Here is a 15,299-nt window from a genome sequence, read left to right on the forward strand (position 1 = left end):
ATAAAATGTTATTTATATAGCGCCAAATAAAAGAAAACAAAGATTTCAAGATGCTTTGTAAGGCATAGACTCTACAACTGTACAGAGAAAACCCCAACAGTCAGTGGGAAGGAAAAACTCCCTTTTAACAGGAAGAAACCTCCAGCCAGAGCCAGGGTCATGGAGGGGCGGGGCCATCTGCCGTGACCAGCCGGGGGTGATGGGAGGGAGACAGGATAAAAGAAACACCAGAAGAAATCTCAGATAACAAGAAGCGAAGATTTGAGGCTGACGTTGCTGCTAAAGGTGATTTAACGAAGTGTCTGAACACCTTTACGTTAAAACTGGATTTTTCCTTCTTTCTGTATTTAAGAAAAAACAAAAACCTGTTTTACTCAGAATTAATTGAACCATTTGAAGATGAAGCCAAGCAGCCAACACCTTGACAGGGGCTGGAAACATCCTCTATGGATTTTATTTATGCAGCAAAGTTTCAAACACAAATGGTTTTCCTCCAATCTCCCATTTGTGGCTGACATATTGTCAAGTCCCAGCAGAATTAAAAAGAGCGAGGGGAAAGGCAGCAGTGTATGGGGGACTGTTTGTTGTATTGTTTGTGTGTAGGTAACAAAAACTACAGGCTTCATTTGTCTGTGCAAATTTTATTTTTATGTGTGTTAGCGAAAGAGATATTTGACATTTTGATATAAAAACACAAAATATATGCAGTGTATGCAAAAAGGCCACAGGATTAAGTCTAATTTGACTGTTTTCACCATACATTCAGTCGCTCTCTTTCTCTCTCACGCTCTGTATTTTTTATTTTGTTGTCAGCCTGTGTGCAAGACAGACACTGGGATTGATTTAGATAAACAGAGAGGGAGGTGCGAAAGAATGAAAGGAACTGAATAAGTTAGAGGGAGAGAGACCAAACAGAGTGAAAACAACACAGACAGGAGGAAAAGACGGAGAAAGAGGGAAAGAAAACCAGATGACAGTGAGGCTGAGATGTATTTGGTGGCATTTTTCCGTGCATGCTCTTAACAGGCTTATGGCAAATGAGTGCACGGTGTATTATCAAGCTTTCTTAGCCTGAAGTAAAACACAACACGCACACATTCATAACTGACACACACACATATATGCTTGCATGTACTACACATTTGCGCACATATACATAGGGAGATGCACATACAGTGTACTCATGCAGACGTTGCCTCACAAGCATTTACACCAGCAAACACATAAATATAAACACATGCTGACAGAGTGTGTGTGTGTGTAAGAGAGACACACACACAGATGCACAGTGTCATTAGTATGCCGTGGCACAACACTGTGAGGGCAGCAGAGGAGTATGATGAATATGTTTTTGGCACAGAGCAAAAGGAGATGGAGGAGAGGAGGGAATTGAAAGAAGGAGCAGAGGAAGGGGGAGATGAGGAAAGAGGAGAGGAAAGGAGTGAGGGCAGAAAAAAGAGAGATGTTCCTAATGACTTTAGAAACTGACAGAAAAACAGCAACCCAATTACCGCTGCAGGACCGTCCTTTGTCTCTATCTGCCTGTGTTTCTCTCTGCGAGCTCGTGATGACAGATCACCTTGGTCAGAGCAAAGTCGGGCTTAAAAGTTCCGTCTCTATATGAAGGCACAGTTGCAGCTGGGAAAAGTGTCTAGCAGAAAGGAAGCCTTAAACACATCACGCCTGCTGCACTGTGGCTTAGCTACAGTAATACTGAATGCAGACGAGTTTTGTGCGTAGGCTGAGTAATGTTACACGACGCTATAATATTAAATTCAGGAAAATGCAGCTGGAGGAGATCAGTTTTAGCTGCGCAGCTTTCGGATGAATCTGTGGAGGAAATCAGGTCTAAAGAGATAAACATGCCAGCCTGACAGAGCTGGTTGGTAAAGGTTAAAAGAGCTGCATGCATGAACTAACTTGAGCTGCATGCACACTGCATGGAGCAGAGAGTTGGCTTTGTCTCCATGGGAAACTCACAGGTGTTAGTCGAAACATTAGCAATAGCTCTGCAGTGAATTAGCATGAAGAGTCTTGAACCTGGAACATTTAAATAGAATTAAGCTGATATCCTTTTTTTAGTTTGAAAAGTTGGTTTAGTTTAGTTTTCCCGACATTGGTTACCATTGTGATCTGTATTATTTTATCTATGCCTTTACAGTCACCGGGGTTCTTTGCCCAAGGATTAAGCCATTGGCGTTCCAATTGGCAGACAACCTGCTGAGGCCAATCAATGTTCAGCCAATAGTAATGGCAAACGTTTTGACTTCTGCTAGCAGGGAAAGCGCAGGAAATACAAATTTTATTACAAATTTCAGTTATACTATGATCGTAATAGGGACGAGAGGCTGAGGCACGACTACAATGTCAGTGTCTGTCAGTGCGCCCCAGGGTGGCTGTGGCTACAATGTAGCTTGCCATCACCAGTGTGTGAATGTGTGTGTGAATGGGTGGATGACTGGATATGTAAAGCGCTTTGGGGTCCTTAGGGACTAGTAAAGCGCTATATAAATACAGGCCATTTACCATTTACCATTACAATGACTGTGAGCATGTGCAATGAACTCTTTTAAGCAACTTTGATGCGTCGAGATAGCGATAAAACAGCAGCCTACCAACCTGCTTTCAGTCCGCTATCAGTTAGTGCACAGTGATAGTGCATCAGTCAGTGATTTCATGGGGTTAATATAGTTTTTTTTTTTGTATTAATACAACAAATATCAAATTGGCATAAATCCAAAATCTACACAGGTCCAAATAAACTCTCACAGATTTGAAACATAATTTTTTTCACCAACAGTGATGTTGTTGCTGCAGGTTGGCAAAGCAAAATGACATAAATCCTCGTCAATCTACAACAACAAACAAGTCGCACTCATCCATTCAGACTGACTCAGGCTGATTGTTTATAAATTAGATGGTAGTTATTTTCTAACCTTTGCTAGTCTGTCTGAGAGTGATTGCAGCCAGTCTGAGTTGGACCATTATTGCTTGGAGACAGGTTGCCTCCCACCAGGTGACCTGTGGCGTCACTTTTATATCAAAGTTGCCCAGATGTTGAGGGTGTTGCACACTCAACCTCTGGGTGAATATTTCATTGTTGTAGCTACTTGCAATCAGTTGCATAAAAAAAAAGAAATATATAGAAATCGATCAGTCTGTCAGTGTAATCACCAGTTGCCAAATCATTTTTACTGTGACTGAGCCTTTACGTGAAGAAAAAGGTCTACTATGTGACAGATCCTCACACATCACCTCTTCCTATCAAAATAGTTTTAAAACACTTTGCATTGGCTTCCTATATCATCTATATTCTGGACGGATCACAGATTGTAAGAAGGGAGCTAACAAGGAAGTAAAGCATTTGCTTCTAGTACTATGAAGCAGTTTTTCTGTGAATGGCTTTCTGTTTAGCTTGGCTCTTGGCGTGCACTGCAGAATGCAAATGAGCATGCAGACTACAAAATGCACAGAAAACACTTGCTGGAAATCCAGTACACATCATAGTGATGTACTCAAGGATTTGAATGTGCACTAGGTAGGAAACATGAAACCAGAGCATCAAAGGAAATCTGATTAGCGGAGCTTTACGACAAAAAGACCCACGCTGGTGTTCGGGGTGCCGTTAAGTCTGTGTAATCGACACGTGTAGAAAATATGTTGTGTTGCACAAGTGAGCAGCTCTGACCTTTTATCTATCCAGTGGCGACATCCTATTAATCATCTAAAGCACATAGTTACAGGGTGACCTCAAATCACAGTCCTGGGTGGTTTAATTGCGAAGCAGCCTCATAAATAAAGAAAAGCTGAAAGAAGTGAACGGTGGGTGTTTATGGAGAGAACAAGGACGTCAAGTGTCAGGACACCGCTTTCACTACAACTTTAATTAAAGCTCAAAATTGGGTTTTTGAAATGAATATGTTTACTTTTAGCCTTGGTAGGTTTTTTGTGCCTGTATAATCACCAGTTTTGCAACTAAATGCAATTGTTCATTTTTGGCGTAATGCTAGGTGATCTCAGAGTGCAGATCATGTCCACTGCTGTGACTTCCATCAGAGATTGGCAGACTTCCTGCAGAAGAGCAGCAGTTTAAAAAAAAAAGAAAGGACAGAGGCTACCAACGAACCTTGAAATAGAAATATCGCGTAACAACGAGTCAAAGCAAGCTAGACAGCACAAACAAATAGAAGTATAGAAAGGCATCGATCAGTGAGTTCAAAAGCCTGCCGAGTAAATGCAAAGTGTTAAAGTGACTACGTGGGCTTAAAGGCAGCTGAGTAAACAGAGTCCTTATCATGGCTAACACATCGCAAAGAAACACACTTGTTCATATGTTAGCTGTCTGTTGGACATGATTGAGATCACAGCCATCAAACCAAGCAGAAATGCTCGTGTATGTAACAGGACAGATTAAAGACTGACAATGTTCACGAACAGGAAAGTGTTCGGTGGACTTGCTGTGTCAAATCCAGCTGGCATCGGAGGGAAAGATGCTAAAATACAGTCGCTTTGTGTTCCACTTGTGAAAATCCAGCAGCTCCTGTATTTTCAGTAACGCAACCTCCTCGCAAGAGTTGCATCATAAATTCAAGAACTGAGTTCAGGTGTTAGAAATGCTTTTACAAAGTCTCTCACGTGAAAGTAAAGTGACACCGTACAAGACAAGCAAAGAATTCATTGTTCGCTTCCTGTTTAAATTGGTGTGGGGGTGTTTAAAGCCTTGTTAAGACCGTATTGCCGGCCCCGCTGTGAAACATTGAGATGTCTCGCACCCACACGAGAAAGGCGAGCGAAGAGGGGATTTTAGAAATATAATCATATACGTCTGGAAAAGCTTTAAGGTCTGAATCGTGTTGCTTTTGGTAAAACAGCTTGTCCCTTTTTGTCGGGAACAATGCTCGCAGCCGTGTTATAACAGAGGAGATTGTGTGAATAAATGCTGGTTGGTTTGTTCTTTATTTAAATCCAAGTAAAGCCACCAGCCAGCTAAATATATTCACACATAGATCCTCTCCATGAGCCCTGCAAGCCTCCCAAAGCCAAAGATCTGAGGAGGTTTGTTGTTCTAGCCTGCAGCTCCACATCGATCTATCAGAAACTTCACTGGTCCAGTTAATCACCTTATTCCTAGAGAGAGAGAGAGTGTGGGGGGGGGAACAACAACAAGCCGGAGGGAAGAAAAGGTCCTGTTTTTGTTTGAGTAATTCATTTTAATTGTTGGGTTACAGTGCTTGAAGAAAAATTAATGGCTGATATTTGCAGGAATTGAGTTTACTGTTTTTGTTTTGTCGCTCTAATTGATGTAGCCATGCGCAAAAATGACTGGGAGGCGTCAGAGGGAGGAAGAGAGGACGGGGGAGAAGGTGGAGGCTAGGAAAAGGCTTCACTGACATGCTTAATCACCCCCCACCCCAATCCCCCCTCCCCCTTGTTCTTTTTGCTGAAAGGAGGAAAAGTATGAATAGAAATAAAGCAGAAGCTCGGAGTGAAGAGAGAGGGCAGGGAGGAAGCGCGGAGGAGGGGGCGTAAAGGAAGAAAGTCGACTTTACTGTCATTTTAATGACAGTAAAGTCGACTTATAGAGGAGAGCTGATCGAGGGAAGGTGAGGCTAAGAAAGTGAAAAGATAGTTTGTGTTTTCTGGAAAATAATTAAGAAAAGCAACACACACACATGGTTACACTGTCGTTCAGTACAGAGGGGTCGTATCACGAACTCATCTACACTGAGTGCAGCAGCTGGAAAGGACGACTGTAATCTCAACTTTTCTCAAACTAGAATTTCAAATTTAATCTTAAAATACTCTGTCATACATTTGACCTTTGACCTCTGAACAATAATGCTCTATGTCGCTATTTAAAAGCATCGAATAGCATCGCCGTTGTTTGTATTGAAAACGTACAGACCAATAGGAAACAACATAGGGAGAGTCTTTGTTGTGTATGTTACAGGTTCTAATCATTCCCGACTAACTTTTTGTTGGAAAATCAAATAAACTTGTGATCAACAACTTTTTTCCATGATGTTTATTATTAAATGTTTAAACAAATTTTTACTAAACTATGAAAAAGCTATGCAGTTAAACTATGCAACATATGTTTTATATCTACAAAAATAATCCTGTGCCAAGCCAGCACGCTCTCTGAGCAGCATTTACTTTTAAGGGAATGGTAAGACATCTGTAGTGCAGTATAACACGTGCATTTAAAGTATTTAAAAAGAACAAAGAAAGCGAAACAAAATAAGATACCATTGCCTTAAAAGTAAATGCTGCCCTGAGAGCGAGCTGGGCTGTGTCGTATTTTTTTGTGGGTTTTTTGTGCTCAATAAATGTAACGAATATTACCACACTGTTCCTGATGTTTGTTAAAAGATGTTTTAGAGATACATAGTTACACAGACTGTGACGATTTGGGTTGATTTTATTTCTCTTTTTTGACACAGTGTCTAGTATCATTTAATCCAACCAAATGAGCGCATTGATCAATTTATCAGCGCTGTCTGGAATTGATTTGAATCGAACCATTAGGTGATCGATAGAGGCACGTCGCTCCTCGCTCGTCCTTGTGGAATAACTGCATCCGTCACACTCGGGAGTTTTAAAAAATGAACAAGCTTTCATTTGTTTCTTAATAAGAACATTAATCAGATGGCGAGTAAAGTCAGTGACGTTTATCACACGTCGTATTGTGTTCTCACCATCATCACTGTCTCGATAGTTAAACATAATCTATGAACATGACTTCTGATTTTTTCTTTTTGTTGTTTCTTTTTGCGACAGGTGTCCGACAAGCCTAAAGCCAGAGCCGCAGCCCTGAGGTAAGACAAATAACCAAACGCTGCACTCTGCAGCCTCGTTTTTATCCTCACAGAAAATAGCACTCACAATAGAGCTGGCGTGCAAGCTGCTCTTCCACCGAGAGCAACCTGGGCTAAGTAAGACCGCAGTCAGATGTCGTGTATTACTTGTTGTTTTGGCAGAGAGAAATAAGGCAGATCCACATATGGCCTGCATTAAGTCAAGTAGCCGGGGCATCATGCTTCTATATGGTGTGGCAGCCAGCGAGTCTTTGGCAGAGGGTGTGAGGTTAATGGAGTGTGTGACTTTCAATATCAGCCAAACAACAAGCTATAAATAACTGTTCTTGCCCTGAAACAGGCAATTGAGGTAGCTGTGGTCAGTGTTTCTCTTTCTGTACTTGTTTTTGAAAGCACGGTTTAGGAGTGCAGAGCCGGCTCACACAACCCTCAGCGTCTAACACGTCTCGCTTCAGTAAATATCCAACGTTTTAGCGGGACGTTGTTTGATTTTTAGGGGTTTTTTGCTATATGAAGTTAATCGCAAATGCAGCCGCTATTAAGTCTTCTGCAGGTGTTGCGCCTCTAATTCACCGAAACATCTGCGGCGACAGGTGTCCGTTTGATAAGGAGAGTCAGCGGCCTGCACGCTTCAGCTCTAACATTCAGATTTAGGCAGCAGACTCGCTATTTGTATCGCAGGGAGACTTTGCAGGGGCTCTGCGTGTAGACTGTGGCTCTGAGGAGGAAACATAAAACCCTGCGTACATGCATGCATGCGTTATGTTTGAAGGTCAGCGAGTAACATTTCCTCAGGCTCTTTTTTAATAAATGTGGTCTCGTTACAGCTTAACACACATTTAACATTTAGATGCTTCTGTTGTTCGTTCGAGTGTAGGGCACCTTGTTATCGATGCTTTTTGAGTTTCCAGCGTTTCCTTTTTTGTTTATTATCCTGGGTTATGGGATGTAATGCATTGTGCATTAGCGTAATCTTATTTCTGCCAGTTGTTACTGTAGATCAAGCATCAGTAATAATCGTCCTGCGGTATGTTGTAGTAAATGAACAGCTTATTCTTGATTCAGCTGGTTAAGTGGCACATGTACAAATGATTTAAGACCTGCATAATTAATGAACACGTTGTTCCTGATTTGTTTTCTTTTCAGTTCATTATTTTTTCCCACCACATTGTTAATCATTACTCTGCAGCGAGGGACCTCCCAGCCTCAGCAGCTCTTGTCCTAAGGTTGTCATCCACTGGGGGTCGGGGTCTGGAGCATATCCCAGCAGTCTTAGGGTGAGAAGCTGGGGTCACTCTGGACAGGTTTTCTAGTCAAACAGGCAAACATTCACAATCACGGCCAATTTAGAATAGCTAGTTAACCGAACATGGATGTCTTTGGACTGTGGGAGGAAAAGATTATTCTGTTGTGAGGTGAAAGAGCTAACCACTGCACCGCTGTGGCTCCGTTACCTCTGAGTGTATCAGAGTTTGGATACTTTCCTCCCATATAATAGGTTGTTAGTGTCACAGTCACACCATGGAAAACTGTGGTTGTATGATCAAATTATTGTGGCCATATGCAATGTACTCGTGATCTACTTGCATCTTGTAATGGTGGCTTTGAAGACCAGGTCTGCACTAGTCCACTGTTGTCAGATTGACACTGGATGGGGTTAAATTAACAATTACATGCGACCTGTGTCTGTTAATTTGGTGATTAGCTGTAAGAAATTGGTAAAAATGTCAAATCTGTATGCATAAATTCACATTAAAGAGAAACTCAGCTGGTTACATTCAGTTTCCAACCAGCCTCGTAGATTTGAAACAGAAACTCCTCCATAAATAGTGACATAGTTGCTGCAGGATGGCAGTTTAACTGCAGAGTGACACGGCTGCTTCATATACGAATATAACCAAAGTACTACGAGTCGGCAACCAGCTGAGTTGTATCGCTTACTGCGAAAAGACACCGTAGACAAGTTGCATTTATTGCATTCATAGTGCAACAAACTGGGATAGCATTTATAAATTAGACAGAAATGATTAGCAAATCTTTGCCAGTCTGTCTGAGAATGATGAGTCCATTGCAGTCGAAACAGGTCGCCTCTCGCCACCTGTGTACTGGACTAACCGTCTAAAGTTCTCACCCACAGACTGAGGCTAGGGGTGTTGCATGTTCAGGGCAGCCATGAATTTTTCCAAGATGCACCGATGTTCCTGTACTGTTTTTACCCCAGTGTGACTGAGCAATTATGGAAGCAGTTGATTATAAAACATAGTTTTATTATAACAGCTGCAACCATCTATGGCTTGTATAATAACGGGAGCAAAGGAGAAGGTGAGAGATGATGCTGCCGAGCGATGCTCCACCATGGCAGGATGTTGGGGTGGATGGATGGGTCCAAAAACAATCTCTTGAAGACTGTCAGTGTTTTCAGTTTCCATTTCCGTTTTCATAGTTGAAGCCGTTTATTGGCCAGCAGTCATAAAGAGCATTGTGATATCAGAAGTACAGGTTTAGGGCTGATTAAACAAATGTTTTAGTCGCCGATGATGAGTCTAGCTTTCTCCAGAGGACTGCATATTTGTTGGTGTTGGTTTTTTTTTGTAATAATTAATGAATTCATTATTTTTTTGTAGTCTGTCATGTCTGGCAGCTTTTGCAATCAGAATTATGATCTCCACTGTTGTGCCAAACATATTTGCTTTTCCAAGACAAGCTCGGTAAGATCACCTGGTTCATCTTTTTTAATGTATTTAATTGTGCTTCTCTTGTTGCCACTAATTGCATTCTTCACTAAGCATACAGGGAGTGCAGAATTATTTGGCAAGTTGTATTTTTGAGGAATAATTTTATTATTGAACAACAACCATGTTCTCAATGAACCCAAAAAACTCATTAATATCAAAGCTGAATGTTTTTGGAAGTAGTTTTTAGTTTGTTTTCAGTTTTAGCTATTTTAGGGGGATATCTGTGTGTGCAGGTGACTATTACTGTGCAGAATTATTAGGCAACTTAACAAAAAACAAATATATACCCATTTCAATTATTTATTTTTACCAGTGAAACCAATATAACATCTCCACATTCACAAATATACATTTCTGACATTCAAAAACAAAACAAAAACAAATCAGCGACCAATATAGCCACCTTTCTTTGCAAGGACACTCAAAAGCCTGCCATCCATGGATTCTGTCAGTGTTTGATCTGTTCACCATCAACATTGCGTGCAGCAGCAACCACAGCCTCCCAGACACTGTTCAGAGAGGTGTACTGTTTTCCCTCCTTGTAAATCTCACATTTGATGATGGACCACAGGTTCTCAATGGGGTTCAGATCAGGTGAACAAGGTGGCCATGTCATTAGTTTTTCTTCTTTTATACCCTTTCTTGCCAGCCACGCTGTGGAGTACTTGGACGCGTGTGATGGAGCATTGTCCTGCATGAAAATCATGTTTTTCTTGAAGGATGCAGACTTCTTCCTGTACCACTGCTTGAAGAAGGTGTCTTCCAGAAACTGGCAGTAGGACTGGGAGTTGAGCTTGACTCCATCCTCAACCCGAAAAGGCCCCACAAGCTCATCTTTGATGATACCAGCCCAAACCAGTACTCCACCTCCACCTTGCTGGCGTCTGAGTCGGACTGGAGCGCTCTGCCCTTTACCAATCCAGCCACGGGCCCATCCATCTGGCCCATCAAGACTCACTCTCATTTCATCAGTCCATAAAACCTTAGAAAAACCAGTCTTGAGATATTTCTTGGCCTAGTCTTGACGTTTCAGCTTGTGTGTCTTGTTCAGTGGTGGTCGTCTTTCAGCCTTTCTTACCTTGGCCATGTCATGAGTATTGCACACCTTGTGCTTTTGGGCACTCCAGTGATGTTGCAGCTCTTAAATATGGCCAAACTGGTGGCAAGTGGCATCTTGGCAGCTGCACGCTTGACTTTTCTCAGTTCATGGGCAGTTATTTTGCGCCTTGGTTTTTCCACACGCTTCTTGCGACCCTGTTGACTATTTTGAATGAAACGCTTGATTGTTCGATGATCACGCTTCAGAAGCTTTGCATTTTTGAGATTGCTGCATCCCTCTGCAAGATATCTCACTATTTTTGACTTTTCTGAGCCTGTCAAGTCCTTCTTTTGACCCATTTTGCCAAAGGAAAGGAAGTTGCCTAATAATTATGCACACCTGATATAGGGTGTTGATGTCATTAGACCACACCCCTTCTCATTACAGAGATGCACATCACCTAATATGCTTAATTGGTAGTAGGCTTTCGAGCCTATACAGCTTGGAGTAAGACAACATGCATGAAGAGGATGATGTGGACAAAATACTCATTTGCCTAATAATTCTGCACTCCCTGTATATCTAATTGGCAGAGACACTGCGGATGTAACATTGTCATCAGTGATAAGTTTTCTGAAGGTGTTAAAGCCCATTTTCATTATTTTAAGACATGTTTCCATTTATCTTCCAGGGCTGTGTGGGCTCCCCGGTTTGTCTTCTTGCTAAGTGTTAACATCTTTGGGGAACATATCACCTACTTAATCATTAGAATAAAAAACAATGTTAGATGCATTTTTAACATCACAGAACATTGGAAAGAATCCATGTAAACAGCTGATTTTGGCACCGGGATCAATTTTTCATAAGTTCATCTTTTACTTGCAATGTGTTGTGAAGCCCAGACTGGTGCATTAGGATATAAGAATCTTTTATAAATGAGGCTCGTTGTGTTCACAATCTGAGGGCATTAGTATTCAAGTCTGGAGTGTGACTGTGTGTGTGTGTGTGTGTGTGTGTGTGTGTGTGTGTGTGTGTGTGTGTGTGTGTGTGTGTGTGTGTGTGTGTGTGGTGTTCAGTAGATTGGGCTGCAGAGTGAATGGGCTCATTAGCGGTAGCAGAGTAACACATGGCCTGGGGCACACACAGACACACACTCTCTTTCTCTTTTGCTTTGCTGTCTGTCTCTCTCTCTCTCACACACACACACACACACACACACACACACACACACACACACACACACACACACACACACACACACACAGATATCTGTGGGGATGCTGGGACTAGAGATGCTGTGAGCGATCCACTGGCTATATCCCCCCGTGGAAAGCAACACTCGCTGTCTCACCCACACTCCTCACACCATCCATACAGACACGCATATTTTTTTAGTCCTTGCTCTAACAGCGTTACCCACATACCAATCGTTATTGTGCCACACACACAACCACCCACCTTAAACATCCCACCACAGTGTATATTAGACTGTATCATTCTTTTATTACTTCTCTGTAATCTTCACAATCTCTGCTAGCTGCTTCTGTTTTGTGCGTTATATCCCGTTCACATCTTTCATCACACTGGTGAGGAAAATCGCCTCCAGTGATATGAACTGGTCTTTTTTTTTGTGATTATTTTAATAGTAATAGCGTTCGAGTAGTTCTGGGTGGGTAGTCCTAGTGTTATTTTAGTTAGCGGTGTGAATGGTGTTGAATGGGTTTTACTGAGAGCTCTTTGATGTACAGGTCCTCTGTATTCATAACTGGGGACAGCAATAACTCGAAACCATTCAGACACGGGCAAATCAATATGCTGATATAGTAAAGCTCAATAATGATGGATGTGCTTGCATGAGCAGTAATGAAAACAGGCTGCTCGTTCAGGCTGTCGGGTCAGGAAGTTTAGCAGAATGCTTTGACACAGAAGAAGAACCTACTTTTAGTTCATGGGAAAGTTATTATTATTTAATGAGACCTTATTTCTCGAATAGCAGCTTTTCTTTCACTTGTTGTATTCTAAAGGTGTTCAGATTATATAGAAAGTCAGGATGGGGACAGACGTTAACCACGGGCGGTATATTTATGTAAATGTAGGACCGCTTAAAAACGAATGATGTGAGCAAGAAATAATTATGGGAAATATTAACCAAATGAGAGAAGAATCCAAACGAAACACCTGAACACTTGAGACATGCAGACACATGGGAAGGTTAACAACATCAACATGGGACAACGGGAAACTGACACAATATATACACATGAGGACAGACATGGTAACACATGGGGAACGCAGCAGGAATGAATTAGACGTGTCGAGACAGGGATAGGAAAACTGAACACACTGAACACAGGACGAGACGCTGTCAAAATAAAACAGGAAGTACAACACTGAGACCGTGACGAAGATGTAGGAACTTGTGACACGTAGGGCGAGAGTTGTTACACTCTAGCCGGTCGCCGAGCTGTTAATAAGTCCCCTGAAAACATTGTAGAGCTCGTCAGTCGAACGAGCTCATTAAGGGTGTCCTGCAGATATATTAACACAGACGCTGCATCGCTCGCTGTTTGTCATCGTGGCGATGCTTGAACACAGCCACCATGTTGCTCACCAGCAGGCCGGCCTCTAGGGAGGCAGAGGTCTATACACTATCATAACTCATAATATCATTATAATCAAGTTTGATTTGTTACAAAGCCTACAACTATATGTATAATACATATGTGGATGCTTATGTAGCTACAACTCAAGTATATGTTTCAGTTAATTGTAGTAAAAGAGAATCCAGCACCCAGATAATTTAGGAGTATTTAACATAATAAGACGTTCAGCTACAGGGCCAATTAACCGTGGCACTTTCAGTGAAACATTACTTTAAAAAATTTACATAAAGCAGCATTAGCTGAGTTTAAAAGAAAGACTTAGTGCTTATTGTGATATATCAAATGAAACACACAGAAGAGGTTATTAAAAAGGCTGTAAAACCACTTGCACAGTCACATGCTCATATATTAATTTGTGTGCTGAAATAGATCATCTCAAAGTTAAGACTAGTGACTGAAGTTAGTGGGAGTAAAGAAATACCTCGACTGATGTGACAGGTTATACACTCACCAGCCACTTTGTTAGACACACCTGTTGAACTAAGATATCTACGTGATTACCTTAACTGTACTTTAAGTAGTCGTGTTTCATTTCTGTTGTAATGTAACCAGACGTGAACGCACTGACGTTGGTGATAAATAATGCAATCATGTTGGCAAGTTAAACAGACAGGTTAAGCAGTATCATGCAGCTTGGCGCAAGTTCAAATGTAAAAACACCTTTTCAAACAGTGTCACCCCTGCTGCTGCCAGGGAACATTATGCTACATATGTAGAAATGGAAACCTATTATAGCCTTCCCCACAGTAGCGCCCGGGGCAAACACACTCTCACACAAGCCACAAATACACAGATGCACATGCACGTATCGCTGAATCCTGGAGGCCGAGAGAAGCAACGTGAAGGTGAAAACAAAAGGTTTTCTTCTGCAGATTTTAGTTTTCATGCAGCCGTGCTTAGTAAATGCTTAATAAATGCTGTATCTGATTTTCTTTGGTTGAGTTATATTGTTAGAATTTATTGATTTACTCACCCGACTAATAATCTTCTTACCAACAAGGAATTTGTATTTCCAGTAATTATTGATAGATGTGTACACTGGTGTCCCACAACAAAGTAACAGCAACAATTTCATAAATCATGTCAAATTTTCACTTTCTATCCTACAAAGACATGCGTTAGGTAAACAAGCACACATGCTGGAGCGTGCACACACGCGTGATTGAGAGGGAGATGGAGAGAGATTATAAAGCCAGCTGTGCGGCAGGAAGCTCTGCCAAGTGAAGGGCAGAACCAGCGAGCTGAAGGCAGATGATAAGATGACAGATGAACTGAGCCCAGATGGCCTCCACATCTTCACTTCACAGTCCCATAATGCTGTTGTAATTGTGCATATTTTCACTCCCTTCTCCGGTTATTTGAAGAACCTGTAGTTACCTGTTCAGCATGATCACTTTTCCTGCAGCCTCTGTTGTGTCGTGTCTCCGCTGGCAGCAGTTTATCTGAGCGGTGGCCTGTCTGGCTCAAAGCCATGCGCTCTCTTGTCTAAAGAGCCTGATCAATTCAGTTTAACAGCAAAGGCAAATGGAACATGAAAAAACAATATCAGCAGCTGTCTATTGTCTCTTGATTGTCCTCCTTGCGTTTAATACCTGCTGGTTAATTAATGGTGACCAAGTCCAGAGTGAACAGTACAGTGTAAAGCTGATGGACCCTGGAGAAAGACCAGAAAACAAAACCTTTCTGAAAATCTGATGTAAATATCACTATATACGATGAAAGTATAACTTAACCATATACAGGATTAACTATAGTTTTTACAGGGCTTTGTGCAGTCATGTGAAAAACTAAGTGCACCTTTACCGTTTCCAAAGGTATTACCTTGTTACCGTCTTAACTAGGGATGGGTACCGGTATCTGGTGCCATGATGGCACCGGTTCCGACATAAACGGTAGTAACCAGACCGAAAAGCAGCGCACATTTCGGTGCTTTATTTTGTTGCTTTTTTTTTCCTGAGCTGTGATACACTTTAGATTCTAGCCAATCATTTTATGTTTCCGAGGATAGTAGGCGGGTCCAGGTACGTACGTTCTTTTAGAGCAG

General features: G+C 41.7%; 1 protein-coding gene across 3 annotated transcripts in view; it reads left to right on the plus strand.

Moving 5' to 3' along the window:
- The window catches only part of aff2 (AF4/FMR2 family, member 2), a 210,005-nt gene that overhangs the window by 130,490 nt on the left and 64,216 nt on the right, over positions 1-15,299 (plus strand). For all 3 annotated transcript variants that reach the window (XM_004563274.3, XM_014409891.3, XM_076890802.1), the window contains one exon: positions 6,781-6,818. In XM_004563274.3, the coding sequence (XP_004563331.1) occupies positions 6,781-6,818 (38 nt within the window). The remainder of the gene's footprint in view (positions 1-6,780; positions 6,819-15,299) is intronic.

This window comes from Maylandia zebra, linkage group LG2 (assembly GCF_041146795.1).
Source record: "Maylandia zebra isolate NMK-2024a linkage group LG2, Mzebra_GT3a, whole genome shotgun sequence".
NCBI lineage: Eukaryota > Metazoa > Chordata > Actinopteri > Cichliformes > Cichlidae > Maylandia > Maylandia zebra.